The 18,841-nt window shown below is 41.2% G+C and overlaps 1 protein-coding gene across 1 annotated transcript in view; it reads right to left on the bottom strand.

Annotated features, from left to right (window-relative positions):
• CPE (carboxypeptidase E) overlaps positions 1 to 15,438 on the bottom strand; it is a 54,498-nt gene extending 39,060 nt beyond the window's left edge. Inside the window, exon 1 of the mRNA XM_015625305.2 lies at positions 15,138 to 15,438. Within this exon, the coding sequence (XP_015480791.1) occupies positions 15,138 to 15,423 (286 nt within the window). The 5' untranslated portion in view covers positions 15,424 to 15,438. The remainder of the gene's footprint in view (positions 1 to 15,137) is intronic.
• Positions 15,439 to 18,841: the final 3,403 nt, after the last annotated feature.

The raw sequence follows: 18,841 nt of genomic DNA, 5'->3' as shown, positions 1-18,841 counted from the left end.
TTGATATTTTCCCTCTTTTCTGTTTTGGTAATTTTTCACAGAACAATATCCAAAGAAATTGCAAAAATACATTTTCGCTTTTCAAAGGTGTAAAAATCAAAAGCCATTTGGAAAGAGTTTCTCATTTGATTTTGGTGTTTGGTTTTCAGTTGTCGGGGGTTTTTTGATCTCCCCAAGAGCTTAGCAAAAAGGCTTGTCTTTGAAGTAGTCTGAAATTTTAATTGCTACCAGGGATAGCCAAGCAAACAGGAAAGAAAATCAGAGTATCAATCTTACACATGTTGAAGATCATTAAAGCTCTGCTAATAACATCAGTAAAAAGCAAAATGTCCCAGTTTATTGTGTATGTCACTGTTCACAATTGTCTGTGTATGACTAGAAATGGGAAAAGCATTCACTGTATCCACTATTCAACCTTTTACTGTGTACACTTAACAGTACAAAACAACTTCCAACACAAGATCAGGTATAATGGTGTGCTAATTTATATTTGCATATTGTATTCAGATGATCTGGGATTTATTCATTTATCAGACAGAAGAATTGACAAAATCTCCCAGCCATTGGTGCTGTGTTTCTTTTCAGACTGTCGATGAAAAGGTAATTGCAGCATGAATATGAAGGGCTGGAAAGTTTACCAGTTTTAATGCAGAGTCCTATCTAAGATAAGGAACAGAGTTAAGTCTTTCTGGTCTTTCAGTTTTACTTTTTCTTACTGAATATTGCAGAAGCTTTAAGGATCAGCTCAGCAATTACCCCATAGGTGGGTGCACCTCCACGTCCACAATGATAAGCTGATACAGAGTTCAAGAAACAGATTCTCTACAGCGAATAGTTGAGAGATTGGATTTTCCCCTTCTATGAGGACCTTTTGGAAGATTTCTGATACAAAATGTTCACAGACACATGACTATGTCCACACAATCACATGATTTTAATTTACAGTAAATTATATTATTATTAATGGTTTATGAAGTCACATATAGCCCACCCTTGAGTCCTGCTTTCATAATACTTAATAGTTTAAGTAATATATCAATCTCTGGATCCCTTGATCTCACTGGCAAAGCTTCAATTGACTTCACTGCATGCAGAACTGAATCCCATATAGATTTCAATGCTATTTAATTTTGACTGATTTCCTGGAAGATGTGCATTCATCATTGCAAACCAGTTAATGGGAAAGCTGGAAGAAGCAACTCTTGACACACTTTTCTTGAAATGCACTTATGCATGTCTGATAAACTGATTCAAAAATTAAACAAGGGCTACCCAATTTGCCAAGTAAACACGAAGAGAAATTATTCTGCATTAATGTCAACGTATTTTTAAACAACAAAGAGTAACAAGGGTAACCAAAGAGAAAGTAACAGAAAAGCAGGATGTCTGAACTGAATTGGACCTAGGTGTAACCTAAAGCAATTGCAGGGAAGACTTTGATCCACAGTCCTGCCTTTTGTAAAAGCATTAATGGTGAAATTATTACAATATTTTTTTTTGCTTGTTTCCATTCTTAGACACTAGGTTGGACCCTGTACACTTTACTATCTCTAGTAATCCCATGCTCTTTTGCTCAGAGGTTTCCATTTGGACAATAACTGCAATGACGATCCCAGTTCATAAGGGACTGCAGCAATCATCTCGCCATCTGCTGAACCACTGATGTCATCATTTGAGTATTCCTTTTATGTATCTAAATGTGAATGTGATTTCTATCTCTGTTCAAAGCTTTGAAAGGGACATTTAATGATGGAGCTATAAATAACAGAGAAGGATCTCTATCTGTGGTTTCTCCCTGGCCTTTTTAATGTACAGACACAGCTGCTTCAATTTTCCAGAGATTCTGCTGGAGAATCTCCTACAGGAAGGGTTTCTGCTCTAAACCACAATGTTATAAACAGATTGCTGACTAATGTGCCATGTTCTTGTTGTACATTACAATTACAGCTTCCTTCTAGACAGTACAATCTTGATACACCCTATAATGAAGCCTTTAAGACAGGAGAAAACAGAAAGTCTACAGAATCTGATTTCCTGGAAGAAAAAGCCATGTAGCAAAGCCATGCTTTTTTAGTCTTTTCTGCTTCCTCTCCTCTATTTCACCCTTGCTGTATTTTGAGAGACTGCTTTTAAAAGACAATTGCAATGACTAAAAAAAAAAAAGGGTAAATAACAGCAAAAAGAAAGGAAGAAAAAAGATGCAGTGGTACTTTAAGAACAATGTGTCATTAGCTACTTATGGCTGGTCATTTCTAAAGCACATTTCCATATCATTAGTTTTCAGGGTTACTGGTAAAATATATCACAAAACTTACAATACATTCATCTGTGTTCATTCCATTTCACATTAACAGTAAATTTAAAGAATTGTGTTGGGACACTCCAGACAAGAAAACCTTGTTGCAACTATATCAATTTCAGTCAAGTCACCAGATTTTGCAACTCAGCAGAATGTCATGTAGCACAACTGTAGCACAACTGGTGCTATTTCAGAGTCTGCTATTTCTCTAGTCTATCATCTTTTCTCATACTACAAAATATGGTATAACCAGTAAATAGCTTCATCAGCTGCAGTCAGCTCATTCAAATGCTATGGAAATGCAGCAAGAATGGAAGCAGCATTCTGTCCCTGGAAATTAATGGAATGGAGAAAAACAAAAGTTCATTCCTATACTATAAATACTGCTAAGTCAAATGTCAGTATCTGGGGAACTGAAAGAAATGAAATAATGTGAAAGAATTAAGTAGCATTTGGCCAACATCAGAAATGAAGCTTTTAAGCACAAATAATAAAACTGAAAAGCGACAAGCATGCAGAAGACTCCAGCACCAAGCAGTGTAGGTGGTTTACAACCCAGCTCCTCAGGGCCAGTCCCTCCTGATCCTCCCCCACGTTTGAAGAAGGCTCCTCCTGGCCCCACAGGGTCTTCAAGAAGTACTTACTTGTGGGTTTATCTAGGCCAAAGGGCCCACAATCATGCAGGGGTAGCATCACACCTCTCAGGCTGATTTTAATACTTTTGCACACTGTGTGCCATACCCTGGATGTGTTGTGAGAGTAGGAAGATGCATGGGACGCTACAAGAGATGACAAGGTAATGCTGGAAGACTGCTCAGGGGTAACAGCAGTGAACAACTCTGTGGCAGCAGCATCTGCATCACTATGAGGTGGCTCTTGAGGTGAACTGACACCCAAAACTCCACCCAAGCTTTGTTTCAGAGAGAACTGAATGACAGCCTTAAAAACAAGCAAACAAAACAGGGAGCAAACTGACTTACAAACTAGGAATTGGGGTTGGGAGCAGGCTGGGAATACAATTCTTTGGCTTTCTTCCTGTGCCTTATATTCATTTTGTTAAAACAGAACTAAGCTGTAAAAACATTAAGCATCAAACATAATCATTCTAAAGCTATTTGAAGGAGTGAGGACATCCACAGCTATGTATTTCTTGGGTCCTGCACTTGAAGCAAAATTTTATGAAGAATTTGTTTTGGCGCCAAAGTCAGAGCTCCAGAGTAAAGGCTTAAAACCTAAAGATTTGTGGAACAGATCCCATGCCCTTCCTTCATTTTATTACTGTAGTCTACACTTCACACCAATATCCAAGAAATATCAATCACATCAATACCTGAGGACAAGTGTTACACTGCTGCAGAGCACTCAGAAATGCTTTCCTTCAGTAGTTTCACAACATCGGTAAGCTGAGAATGTAAAAATGCCTATCAAGCTTATGGATAATTATCAAGAGTCGACTTCAAATTCCATCTAGTTTTAAGTCTATCCAGGAGAACGAAGCCTCCAGATAGTTTTGCTTCTAGCCACTTTCCTCACCATGCCCAGCTTACAAAAAACCTCCACACTGGAACTCAAACTCAGACATTTTCTGGTTCTTATTTTTCTGCCTCTTATTCTGGTCTCTCTTTAACCATTCATCTCTGGCTGGGGAAAAAGTCATGAGAATAATTAAGTATCATGGTAATAATTACCAAATAACAAAATAGTGAAAATTCATAAGCATCTGAGGCATGTCAGCACTGACATATAAGCTCCTTTGGAAGATAACTCCCACTCCAGAGTGGTATTAAGGAAAGCAGATGAAGACTCACTGATATAAATAGATCAAAGATAAGGTTTATCTTAGTCTCTCTTTCTTATCAAATCCTTTCCTTAAAAAAATACATTTTCGAAGGTATACAGTCAAACTAAAAGAAAATATTTTTTCTTCAAATCACGGACTCTGAAGTAAGAAGTCCCCTAAAGGGACTCTGTTTGGTTAGACCTTAATTTCTTCATTTAACACTGCAATGTTACAACATACTTTTCCTTAATATACAATATGATCTTGTGTTGGTTCGAGGTGCTGGAGCTGTAGTTCCCAAGCAGCTTTGCAGTGAAAAGGCTTATTTTTGAAAAAATGTGGCTCCCTTCACATTCACACCTGAAGAAACATGCAAAAGAGTGTTTTTGTGCAGAGAATATTTCAAATATGCGCTGACTGAGAATAAAGCAAACTTCTGAAATTCCTCATGCTGGCCCCCAAAGCCCCACTTCATCTCTGTACAAGCTGTGATTTTTCAGAATATTTTTAGGCACAAGACAGCTTTTGAAAGACCCCGTAACTCTTGTAGCTTGTCTTACTAACATAAATCAAACCATGTTGGCCAACTCCTTCCAGAACAGAACTGCACCTTTAAATACCACTAATGCCAGATGGTCTCAGCATATAAAGCAGCGTGAGACAACATATTAATGCTACTCAAACAAGCAACTTGTGCTAGCAGCAGACCAATGAAATCAGTCTCAGGCTGCTAATCCTATCTGTCTCCATGGCAACATCTATTTCAGACAATTCTTCAATTTTCAAGTCAGATGAGCTCCTTGGCTCCTAAACTTCTCTATTCAGGAGGTGTTCCATTGTCAGGTACTTTTTCATCCTGTATTGGCTACTGTTATCACACAGAGTTTATTTTTATCAGCTGCTTCATGGAGTATCAAGGAACAGATGCTCCTCTGTTTCTGTTTATAGGCTTTTCCACTAAAGATTTTCACTGAAGGTTAGCAATATTTATTTTGACTATGGATTTGTTCCCTTAACTGCAACACGTGGAAACCTCACAAATATCGATGCCTCTGTTGTGACTCTCCTTATCAGCACCGGAAGAAAAGGAATTGGTTCCTTCTTTAGATTTATCTGCTGTGAAGGCAGATTTTTAAACAAAACAAAAACCTGTGTATCTGCTGCAGGCAAATAGGGAGAGAAACTCTTGACAGCCCCTCACCATATGTTCATTAGCATAGCTAAGTCAACACAAATACTGGGGCTACTGCAACTAGGAAAAATCTGACAGGAAGCAGGTAGGAACTGCTGCTTAAAGGCAGATCAAATGCTGAACCTCATGCTATCTCTCAAGAACCTGTACAGAAGGTACCTGGCACAGCCACACCTAAACCTAGCATAGAAGCTGAGAACATGGGCATGGAGAGGAGAACCTGAGTCACAGGAAGAAGGTGTTCTCACCCAAAACCAAAAAATTCCCAGCAGAGCCAGGAAAGCAGCCAGCCATCCTTTACCACAAAACAGCTTTTCCTCTCTATGAAACAACTTCTCATTTATTTAAATATTAAGCATGTGTGTGCTTAATGTTTAAAATTTAAGCATGTGAAAAGCCAGCTCCCAACCCCACAGCTTTCTTTCCTCTCCATCCCTCTATGTACTGAAGTAACCAGAGATGGAAGACATTTCATCCAGAACAGCATAAACGTGGACCAATCATTCATCAAGTGCAGGCTATTACAAAATCAGAGTCACATTTAGCTTTTTTTTTTTAGGGTACACATGCAAGTCGGCTTAAAAATTTAGCATTCATTATCATCAGGATTTATAAGCCTCCTGCTGAAATTCAGATGAACAGCTCCCACTGACTTCAGTTTGATTTGTGTACACTCAGCAGCTGGGTGGGAGGAAAAATTTAAGCATGGGGTAGTCTTACCAGGTGAAGCTCTGACTTCAGAGTCATGAACTCTCTGACACGGAGAGTCAGCTTACCATAGTCACAAGGCTTCCTTTGAACTACCATTTTTCAGGAGTGTAAAAGTGTCTATTTATGTCTTAGACTCACCCCAATTTTGCTCGTAGTTCTAGAACTGTGTTTTTGTGCAATAAACCAAAATGCTGCCAAAACCACAAAATACTCAGTTTAGCACAGGAAAAAAAGGTTCATTTTGAATGATCATTGTGCAAGGAATGCACCACTCACAACACTGAAGGACAACAATGTGTAACTGAAGGACACTGATGCTGAATTTGAGGGACCCAAAAATAAAATTCAAATTTATATTTTGCAGCCAGAAATGTCAGGAGACAATCATGTGGTAATTCACACACATATTATCCAGACATTTCTAATGTGGTGGTATGGGAACCACAACTATGCAGAAAGTTTTAACCTTTGAAACGTGCAAAGTACTGTATGATTTCTCTTTTGTTTAGAGAACTAATATGACAAATGTCTGGGCCATCCTTTCTAGACACCTACCAGATCATTAGACTAGCAAGGGTGTCTTTGCCAAGAGAAGAGTTCAATAAACATTGGCCAGTTGGATGTCTCCCCTGGCCAAAGAACTTTTCGTTTGGCTTTAAGGCATATCCATACCTAAGCAAAAGTACTCAAAATGGCATTCAGGTCGTTCTTGCTTTGGGCAGGCTCTGCAGTCAGAACAGTATCTTTGATCATAAATCAGGCAGCTCACACTCCACAGCCATGTGCAGCTCTGTGCAAATAGCTGTCTCCATGGGACTTGATTTGCAAGCAAACAAGGATGTGAGGTTTTGCTCATAATTCAATACGAACAACTACCAGGAAGCAGCTACTAGCTTATGCAGTTATAAATGTCTCACTTTGGAAATTAATTAAAAACAGATGTTTACTGCCTTTGAACTGTCAGCCACAGGTTTATGATTCAAGATTCTCTCTCACCTGGCCATTGTAGGTACACAGACACATCTCTAACATATGGCTTCATGTTGGCCCAAACCTCACAGCCCTTTGACAAATACCTGCTGCTGTGACAGGAAGATGTGACCAATGCCAATTCAGCTAGCAGAGCACCGGCACTCTGCAGGAAACCTCTGTTTCATAGGGGAGGGCACCATGGACCAAAACCTCAGTTTTAGTCCAATGTCCTTTTCCCCAGCAGTGCCCCTGAAAGCAGCGAGGGGTAACAACTTCATTGCCAGGGCCAGCTATTGTCCCTCGACACAGACAGTTGTTTCTCCACAGTATGGCAGAACTTTTGTTCCAAAATCCAAAACCCCAGCACATGAACTAGGGACTAGCTCAGTTTCAGCTCTGTTGTTCTGCAGAGCTCCTAGCCCTCTCTCAGCACTCTTATCCTGAGATGATACAGGCTGAGGTAGGGCAAAAAAAAGAGCTCCATTTCCTGCCCCACAGCAGATCAAACCTGCCTATCTGTCAGTTTTACTGTTAAGAATTTTATTTCCAGTCTTTTTACTACGTAGACCCTTGATATCTTCTTTGTTTAGCCCCAGCATACTAGAAAATAACCTTCATATGTAACATCCCATCCCCACTGAATTCATTGAATGCTGGCTTTTGATGTGCACCTTACTCAAAAATGAAGTTTACACCTTTTACTCTGCTCCTTGTAACCCTAGCAATCATTTCAATTACCTTATCCAGAAGCTTTAAAGCACATACAGTAGGTTTCATTTTTTTTTGATTCCACAAAAGTTTGACAGAATTGAGTTACTAGTCTTCTTTGCAGGTTAATTCCCAATTCAACTGGAGGCAAAAAAAAACAAAGCAGGAAAACAAAACAGCAAGGCTCTATGGTAATACATGCATGAGACTTTTGTTTAAAAAAGAAAATGTAGACTAAAAAAAGATGTGACACAATGTTTTGGTTTTGGTGGTTTTTTTCCCTTAGGAGGAACATGAATTAAAATAGGTATGAGGACTTAATAAATTAATCTGCTGAAAATTGCTCAGACAGGGTTCATAAACTGTATGTTTTGCAAAGACAACATATAAAGCACCACGAGGTACATTAGATGATGATACATGAAGGCTGGGATTCACCAGATCATAATCATAAGCTCTTGCACACTTTCCTAAGTCAGAAGCCTACCCAACATTAGTTCCTCTTGCAGTCCATGGAGAAAACAGGCACTTTCAGAGAGCACTGCAGCCTAGCCAAGAGGTGTTCCTGCTGACCAGGAAAAGGGAGATTACAGCATGAATATGCATGCCCAGTATGTAGGCTTCTAAATCACAACCCATCTTTGAAAAGAGAAATTAGATGTAATGAACACAGAACTAACTCCAAACATGTTGTAATACTAAATTATCAGCTGAGTCTAGCAGCAGCTCCACTGGTACAACCAAAAAATTGTGTTTATTCTGAAATCAGAAGACTTCTCTTGTGCTTTTCACCCTCCATGTAATTTAAAGGCTTGAGATATTGATTACTAAATTACAGAGTAATAAAGCTTCTCCTGAAAAAAAAAATTAAAACGTTTTAATAATGAGGTCACTTTTGATAAATCACAACTACAACTTACTGTCTTTAACAATAAATGCCACAAAATCTTGGGAAATACCTATGCTTTATAGACTTCCCAAAAAATCTCTGGAGTTTGAATTATTGTGACCCTAATAAAACATCAATTTAAGCCAAGACAACAACAAAACAGGCCCCCCTTCTGTTTTCTTTGGGAACTCTTAAGGCATTCCGAAGGTGTGGGAGGTGATGACAACTCTTCTCTTTGAAGGAAATTAAAGTAATCAACTCCTTCAAAAGGAGTGGGATTGTCAAAAGCGGTCAGGGTCAGATCAACAAACCCTGAATATTCTGCATACTCAGACTCATTTTAAGCCTGAAAAGCAAAACAACTGCCTTTCGTAGAGTCATTTTATTCTTAATGATTACAGACCACCTTTTTACCCCAGCTTGCTTACCATCTGTGTTATCCCAGTAAATAAAAGATAAACTGCTGAGATGCAGTAGCTGGGAGCCAGCGTGTTTCTGCAGGTAGCACACAGCCTCTACTAACCCTTCTTTAAATGTTCTAACAAAAAGGGAAGTCTTTAAACACGTCAGTCAGTGAAGCAATTTGGAGTGAGAGCATCGTATCTGGGAGGGCACTGCGGAGTGCCTAGCACAGCTGCCGAGCCACACTCGCTGGGAATTTCCATTGACTTCAATGGCAACGTGAACGGCATCAACAACCAGCTGCGAATGTGATCTGTAAACGGGTCTGCCTCTCCTTGCTTTGCACCAGCTCTGTGAGACGGTTTTCACTTGGTATTCTACACCTCTATTTTAGGCTGAGTGTGAGAACTGAGATAGGATGAAATCAGAGCTATTAAGAAAATATTATCTAAGAAAGATAAAATTAAGGAAGAAAAATCTGAAAGTCTAAAAAATTCACGCAGCACATACATGCAGCCATCTTCATGCTGCTCTACAGCCCTTCCGAGACCTGCACAACCTACACAGTCTGTGGAGCACACTGAACATCCCGCTCTGAATGCAGGCAGCATTAAAACAGTCCTGCCAGAAACTACCCCAGCCCAAATCCTGGCTGGGTAACTTCAGGGGGATACCCTAACCAGCACAAAATCCCATAAGGGATTTTGCTGGAAAGGTAATTACAGCTTCTTGGCCTTCTGTAGAATGCAGGAGGTACAGCCCGCCCCAGATCTGCACTCCCAGCAGGCGAGTCAGTAGCAAATCCCTGACAGGGTTTGATGAGAAAGCCAGAACATCCTCACAAGCTCTGAAAGAAAATCTGTTCCCTGAGGCACAAAGGAAAGAAAAATTCCAAATGCAGAAGGCTAAATGAGGAGTAAGTTCAACCATGTTTTACTCTGCATTTTCTATCCATGCCTACAGAGACACCAGCAGCTGCCCTTTTCCCTCTCCTCTAGTGCTGCAGGTGCTCAGACAGCGGCTCAGCTGTAAAGAGGATTGCAAACCTAAGCCAGGAAAGCAGCTAAACCACAGCTGACAGAAAGGGTGAAAGCACACCACGGTCAGCACAGCATCTCCTGTATTCCTGATACAAAGTCTTGTGCTGACACCGACCTATTTACGGTCCCTACCTTTATGTGGTGCACACGGATGAGGATGAACAAAGTGCACACACATTTACCAGCAACCAGCCCCCTACCCTTCAACATCTCCCCTCAAAAAAGGAACACTGCATAAGTGGCCCTTGATAAAAAAACAAGGTTTGCTTAAACCTTGAGCATGCAAGTTAGGCTTTCTCTCTAATATCTAGATTTAATTAAAACAAGCTCTTGCTGTATGCAATTTTTATTAATGATTTGCAAATATGGGAAAGATCAACAGGTCCAATCAAAGAGCTCGTAAGATTTTTATGTGCAGATTTGAAGCACAAGGAAAAAAATTTGAAAATCAAGTGCAATTCACTTGATGATAGATAATGAGGTTGTATCTGATGACATCACCATAACCAAGAGAGGAGCTGTGTGCTTCCTGGCATCACCAGTGATACAACACCCTGCCACCAACCCCAGCACTGCACCCACTCACCTGGAGCAGGGCAACCCATAAGACCCACAGGTGACACCCAGTGGTCTCCCCACTCAGGCTGCCACCTACAGCAGCACAGCTGATTCCTGCCCATGCTGGGCTGGCACTGCAGCAGCCTCCTACACGTTTGCTTCTTGTTCTTCTTCTTTTGCAAAAGAGCAGCACTTGCTCATGGTTCTCTTAAATGGCTGTGGAGTCATTTAGACTACAATAAATCAAGAGATATTTTTTAATGGGTTTTGTGCAACAGTGACAATATTATGAGAAACAATTTTTCTCCCTATAAATTCATCAGCTTTACTTATTGCAACTTCTTACCACTGAAAGTACCAGCTCGCATGGCTGCTGCCACAGCTGAATACAGGAGCACTTCACTGACAGCATAAAAACCTGTTTGTATTAGCAGAGAGTTCTTGGGTTTCTCCATTCATCAATATAGAGCTGTGATTTTCACTTCTCTCTTAGTCACCCTCTATTTTTTTGCAGGAAATGGTTCTGGGGTGCGAGAAACTGAGAGCCTCACATCTGGGGGCTTTGGAGGGGCTAGTACAGGAGCTGCAATTTGGGAAGCCAAGAAGCTTATTTAGGCTCTGTGCCAGCAGTGACCTACCCAACTCATTTCCTCACCCTGCCAAGTGGAGCTTTTGATAAAGTGATGGGTCCAAGGATTATTGTAGCTGAGCTGCAGCTCATAAAATTGACTGAAGTCACACCCACAGGGCCCTGCAAATGTGACAGCTGCACTGCTCAATTCACAAACAGTGTGTTCCTGTCTCACAGCTTCATGTCACTTTGTTGTTTGAAACTGCAAACTATGTAATTTTCTAGAGAATCAGTTGTCTTCCTCAACTACAAATTAACCGTTTCCTTCTATTTGAAATATTTTTAAAGATGTTTGTGGGGAAAAGGATGAACAATAAACTCATTAACATTCTGTTCAACAGAACATCAGACATCCACAGCAAGAGTCTATTTCCTCTCTCAGGAGTAGTCAGTTTCTCCTGCACGTGAACTAAGGCAAAGTATTGCTTAGTTTGTCCCAGAAAATAAATCTGTGCTTTACCATCAAATGTCCTGTTTTCCCCTGGTAGACCATCAACTTCCCATACTTCTTTCTCCTTATTTTACCTGACCTTGCCGTCCCCACTGTCTTCTGTCAACTTTACCAAGTTTTGGTGAGCACAGGGACAAAACTGTTTATTTTCTCATGTAATCAAAGCTACTCGAAAACATTCTGATTGCTTCCAGTCCACATGCATGCAACACCTTCTACACGTAACCACTGACACAATCTCATTCGAGGCTTCACTGCCTTGTCCTCAGTGATTCAAAGTGAGCTTTTCTGCCTTGGTATAAAACTTGATAAAGTTCAAATGCCTTCATTTCCAGGTTCTGCTTTTCCTTATTCAAGGGCTTCTTTTCCATCAGTGATTTCAGGTTCTGATCTCCCATGTAAGTGCAGTACCAGCCTAAAGAAATTGTATCCACAATAAACACCCAAGAAACATCTAGAAAAAACACACAAGAAACAAAAAAACCACCACAAAATGCACAAAACTACAAATGTTAGCCCAAACGCTGTTTGGCATGAAGTGCAGTTGAAGGTGGTGTGATGTTCAAGTTTGCAGAAAGGCAGCACATTCTCTAAGCATTTAATGTAGCATCAGAAACCTCAGGCAATCTCACGTTTCTGGCATTTATCATATCCCAAGGAAGAGCTCAGTGAAGGCTCAGCTCACAGCACCCAAGTGACTAATTTGGGTTTCCAAGATTTGCGAAAAGACACTTGGTATGATTATGTGAGAAACCAGACTGGCTCATAAATGTAAAATGTAAAGTCATTCTGACTTCCACTGCAGTATCAGGACTTTTAAGAAAATCCTCCTAATGAGTATTTATCCCAGGAAAAAATGAGGCCTTTATGATTTGTTCCAGTTTTTTCATTCACTGAGGATTTTTTTCAGTTGCCTTGGAGGTCTAAAGCACATTTCTGAAGCTTCCCTATTTCTCTCAAGCAATTTTTTTCAAACATTGCACATATATTACAAAATTTCCAAAAATAGCTGATAGTCAAAAATTGCAGTTGATTTGTGTGCTTGCATATGATGAAATGCATTCACAGAAGGCTACACAGGCATGCAATACGTGTGATTATGCAGTGGTTGCATGTATATGCAGTATTTGATTTACTCAGTAGAAAGCCTCTTTACTCAGTACAAAGAGTCTTTACTGATGCTCTGCTGACACTTTCCTGATCTATTTTGTTATCAACTTGCTCACTAAGTGAACACAAACATTTTTTTTGTTTCACAGCTGTTCACTAGATGATTCAGGTATCATCCCTGTGTATTCAACAGCCTTCTAGAAGCTTGAGCTCTCTATAGACTAGAAATCTATGAACCACAGCATATATTTTGTTCATACCTCCCTGTATTTAAAAATAAATCCTATGACACTTAGGATATCTTGCAGGAATAGATAATGTTCAGAACTTACAACGTTTTGGCTGTCTGGGAAAAATGAAAAGTAACTATGTGTATGTATATAAATGTGTCCTTGATTCTATAATTTTTTAATAATAATATATGATCATATATCAGTTTCTGATCCTGCTATCTTTATCAAACAAAATATCCTCATTCTGGTTGTTGGCCTGGGAATCAAGCATGGATGCTCACAGTGAGCAGAGTTCCCCCTCCAGGTATGAACAGAATCAGTCTCACATTTCCTGCCACAGCTGGTACAAGGCTCCACTTCTTTTACTGCACAGCTTAAAAAAGCTTGCGTAGGAAAATGAACAGTGCTACCTTTTACTACGCAGTAGAAGGAAGGGCACATTTTTAAGAAAAAAACACCTCTAATGCAACTATTGACAAAATATAGGTGCTTAGGCTCTGTAATAAGGAAACAGGGGTGGTATCAATGCTTTTACAACTCTTTCTAAGGAGCGCAAGGTTAACTATGTATGAAGTCTGTCCTGCTGCCCTTCCCAAAAAAGATCCCCAGTTTCTCCCATGCACCACTGCAGAGAGGCGTAGCTCTCCACTTTTTGAGAAATGTTCAGAACCTCACAGAATGAAAGTGAGGATTGAAATAAAACAATGAATTTGCTCTGTTTCAAACCCTGGTTAATCCCCTTCAAAAACCAGCATTTTCAGCATCGACCACTAAAGATTACAAGGACTCATCACATTCCCTGACACGTGATTTGGACATTTCAACATGTGGCATTTTTGTCTATAGGGCTCCATTAGTAAGGGACCCAGCACGTTCCAGGAAATGTTTGACACTGTCTATAGCTTGTATGTGGATGCGATCCATAGGAATTTTTCTTTTTTGCAGTTTGTTATTCATATACTGCTGGATTCCCTTTAGCTTGGGCTCAGTGACAAACCCTTTCTCACACCACTGACACCAAGAGCAGTGTGTCTCCAGGAAGAGGCATAGCCCCATCTCAGACTGCACAGCATGCTGCTCGTTTTGTCCCTTTCAGCTGGCTTGACACAACAGCCACATAAACGAGAGACAGTGACTATTCCCTGGCAGCAACGCAAAATCCCAGTAATAACTGTTATCATTCTAGTGTGCAAATTACACAGCAGCAATAGAGTCATCCTTAGCTTTGGGATCCTCACCCCCTCTTATCAAGATGGCAACACACCACAAAGAAATTTTTCAAATTTCACTGCATTCCCTACATTTTTCATTCCAAGAAAATGCTTTCCTACCCTGCCTTCCTCTTACATCCGCCTTATGTCCAGTATCCTATAACCTCCAAATTCTATCTCTAGCCCCAACATTAAGTCTCTTGAGGATACAAAGCAAGGTTATATTCAGATAATAAAGCAGAATATTAAGCACTAATTGTATTGGCCAAATCCCCGGAGATCCACAGAAGCCACACCTCCACCTAAAAGTCACGGACTTCCAGACCTGTGCTGTAACGCAGTGGGGGAAACGTGAGGACATGACTGCAGGAGGCGGATTGTTGGGCCAAAGGTACCGAGCAGCTTTCTCATAAAGGACAAGCCCTTTCACACACAGCCATTAGCGACACTATCGATTCTAAAAGCGGAAACAATGAAACAGACACTATCGTAGGTGTAATACAAGTGCCCGGCATCAACCACATTCCCTTTGATAAAGATGTCCCAAACTCTGAGTACACGCAGACACGTATCCCGAGGCACCCGGGCTCCCGCAGCGGCGGCTGACACATCCCCGGGGACAGCCTGGCCGTGACACGCCGCTCCCACGGGCACGCTCCTGCCTCACGCCGCGCCCCGAGCGCTGCGGTTCGTGCGGGGAAGGGCGGCCAGCCCCCGCCCTGCCGCCAGAACCCGCTCGGGACATTTTATGGGGAATCCAGGCGTTTCTTGCTGCAACGGGCGCTAAACCCACCGGCAGCGGCACAAAGCCGCTCGGCGCCGGCCGCGGGCGATCGCTGCCAGCCGGTGCCGGTGGCGGTGCCGCAGCGAGCGCTCCGGGGACAGCGCCCGCCGCCGTTACCTGCGCACAGGTGCGGGCAGCGCGGGCCGCGGGCAGCGTCCCCCCTTACCGGGCTCATGCTCGCCGGGCCGGTCCGAGATCTCGATGACCAGCAGCTCCCGGCCCTCGGCGCTGCGCCCCACCGTGTAGATCCTGCTGATGGCGGGGCACTGCAGCCACACGGCCACCAGCGCCTCCCGCAGCTCGGCGTAGCGGTGGTACTCGAAGGAGATGCCCTCCTCGGAGCTGAGCCGCCGCCGCCGGCTGGCGGCCCCCCCCGCCGGCTCTGCCGCGGCCCGGCCGGCAGCGAGCACCGCGCACAGCGCCAGCAGCAGCACCCGCACCCGCGCCGCCATCCCGCCCGCCTGCTGCTCCGCCAGCGCCGGAGGGAGGGAAGCAGGGAGCGGGAGGGAGCAGGAGGGAGCCGGGGGGCGGCGGGGCGGGGCAGGAGCGGCCGCTCCGCCCCGATCCGCGAAGCGAGCGCTCCCGCGGAGGGCGGGCGCCGCGGCCGCACGGTGCGGGCGAAAGCCGCTCAAGCTGTTGTCATCAAGCAGCTGCGAAAAAAACGCTGCGAGAATCCGGGTGCTCGTTTTCCGCACCGCCTCATCATTTTATGCTGTCCCAGCGGGTTAACCCACTGCCACAAACGTAAAGTAACAGAGTGCTCCATGAATGATTCAGTGCTATTGCAGGGCAACACAGATGCACTTGATTGACAGGGAAAACTATAAACTGTCATCTGTAAGGTCGCTTTGCTCCACATTTATAAGCCGTCTGTGCTGCATCGCAGAAAGGAAGGATAAAGCAAGGCTTAGTTTCTGATACTGACAGAGAGCACGCCCCAGCCTATTCAAAGCAAATGCTCCTGTGAAGAACCATTCACCATATATTAATAAATCAGTTCCTTCTAGACCGCAGATACTACAGGACTTCTGAAGCCGTATTCTTTTTGACTTGTCTTCATAGGCATAGCTGTTTAGATTATGTTGAAACAGCCTGTAAAGGACAAATTCTAAAAGCAAAAGGCTAAATGCTAAAGATACAATATCAGGCTGGTGATTCGGGCTTTGGGGGTTTTGGGTAGTTTTTTTGCTTCTTTTTTTTTAAGTACAGAAAGACTTGCTGGAAAAAAACTGAGAGGTTCAAAACTTTGAAAAGTACACATCCAATTCATCCTTCTACAAACAGCATTTTGTCTTCAATAATTTAATGCATGCTTATTCTGATCTTCTAATTTAAAAGGGTGAACCTGTATAACACCTCTTTCTACCACCAATTAATACTGAATCAATTTTCAGGAAGATTTTTAATAGTCTTTGGTGACATTATGGGTATTTTCCTAAATTGTGAGTGTCTACTTCAAATAAGGTGGTGATGGACATAACGTTCTTCTAGGAGAACATTTTCACTGACCTTGGTGATGTACCAGCTCAGAAAGTGATCCAGCATCTGAAACACAGACCTGAATGTACAACTACTATATATAAATATTTGAATATCTGTTTCTATTTACCTATACTCGTTACCCTCCAGGGCCCTAAATGTCAGTCCTGAATTATGTGATGTGTTTCTTCATAGCAAGAACCAAAGTTCTGTCCTTCCAGTTCTTACCATCTTTCAAAGCCAGATGGGTTCAGAAGCTACCCTGCCCAGTTTAATTCCAGGTTTACAAGCACATGGAAAGGCACCTTCAGTGAACTTTTTGGAGCCTTCAACTCTTGATTCTTACTGCTAGAAAACTTTTGGAGATGCCTGTCATAGCATGTCTCATTAGTTCTGAGGTTATCACAACACTAATTAGAGTGTTTTGCAAGACTTGGATGTAGAGAGACTCCTTGCTATGGTGTTTTCTCTGACCAGGATCACTGTTTGAGTTTAGGATCACAAAAAAGCTCTCTTTCTGACTTCTCCCCTTCCTAATAGCATTAATTGGACTACATTAAAAATATTTGTTTATGACATCACACTGCTTTAGAGCTATATGCAACCTGTGCAGCCCTCTCACTGCTTCAAATGGAATTGCAAGTAACAGTAGGTGACCTAATATTCAAAAGATTCATGTTCTTTAGCAGTATTGACTACACTCATCACAGCCTAAATATTCGTGGTTTTCTTCATCACTTTTCCTCGTACTCAGTATACAAAACAAACTAATCTGCTGATGCTGATTACATTATCGTTTTCTGGGAGAACTTTCTGATTCAAAAAGGCTCCCTTTTATTCTTTGTAGCAACTCTCATTGGCTTTTCTTCTAATTTAATTGACCAAAATACATCACTAAAAGATACAAGTAAGCTGGGACACCATCTATTTATTTTCATCTCCTCAAGCAGTGAATTATTATTCCACTACATAAATGTAGTCTCACACCTAGATCTAAATGGATTTACTTCTGTTTTCATACTTATTCACCCCCACTCATAAAAAACTTAATGTGTACTTATAAAGACACATGCATATCTTATGTAAAGCAGGGTGGTTTATATACTATCAAATATTTGAGCTCACACATACTAATTTATTTTTAATAAGGGATTAAAAAGCTATGTTTAAATTCTCAGACAGCATAGGAGCATATGCAGAGCCGAGTAGGAGGAATAAATTCACGTCTTCCTTTGTATCTAATCCTTCCTCCTATTTTCCATAGTTCAGGGATGATTATCTTCAAAGGCCAAATTTCCTTGTAATATGGAAAAAGTTTTGGCACTTGCCTTAGTCTCAGAGGAATGCTCCAACCCCAAGGGCATTCCCAGCCTATAAGCATAACCAGGCACCTGGGCATGGCCTCGTAAGCTGATGATAACAATGAGAGCAGTGAATAAAACATAAGTGCTGCAGGAAACCTACTGATCAGCAGATTTTAAATCTTCTTTACCTGTCTCTTATATCTGAATACAATGCAGCAAATAGAAAGTTCTATTTTGCCAACACACACCGTCTAAATAACCTGGTAATTACAAAAAAACATTCATTAACATTCCCAAAAGTTCTTATTTATAGACAAATCTACATGTACACAAAAAATACATATAACACTCATATATATTTACAGATTACTTCATTCCTTTGGCCAAACAGAATTTGCCAATTCAATTTTTTTAAATACTTTTGACTTGCCTGAATCTTTTTCAGCAAATCAGTATTCACCAGGAAGCATATAAAGATATTTTCCAAAATAAAGTCACACTCACAGAATTTTGCTTACAAGACTTAAAAGTCTTTGCACATGTTTTATTTGTGTGACAAGACAAAAAGGCAACTATTTTCTTTTATTATTCAGAAAGATAACCCTAAATCTATGTCCATTACAAAAAACTGAAGTATATATGGAACATCGGAAATCCTAAAAACTTTCTATGATGAAGAGCAAATATTGAGTATTAATTAACTAACTAATTAATTAAAATTATTAATAACTACTGATAATACATACATCATGGAAACACAAAACTTCTCTAGTTTATATTTTGAAAGAAGTTTTAATGCTTGGAATAAAACAACTCTGATCAATTTAAAAGAGAGAACAGTTGATCTCAGAGTTGACAAACTAGGCAAAGAGATAGAGGTAACTGTAAGAGGATTTTACAAAACTTACCAGAGTGCTGATTATATTCCCATATACTATACCTGACAGCTGTAGTCACGTGAAGCTGTGTCTTCAAGACAGAAGCATCTATTACCAGCCTTCAAAATGTCTTGCACAACTCAGTGGCTCTATTTCTTGGATAGACTTGCAGAACAGGGTTGAGATATAGGAAGTTAAGGCTTTACCTT

The sequence above is a fragment of the Parus major genome, chromosome 4, assembly GCF_001522545.3.
Source record: "Parus major isolate Abel chromosome 4, Parus_major1.1, whole genome shotgun sequence".
In the NCBI taxonomy this organism is placed as follows: Eukaryota; Metazoa; Chordata; class Aves; order Passeriformes; family Paridae; genus Parus; species Parus major.
This window is presented reverse-complemented; position numbering and strand designations above follow the sequence as displayed.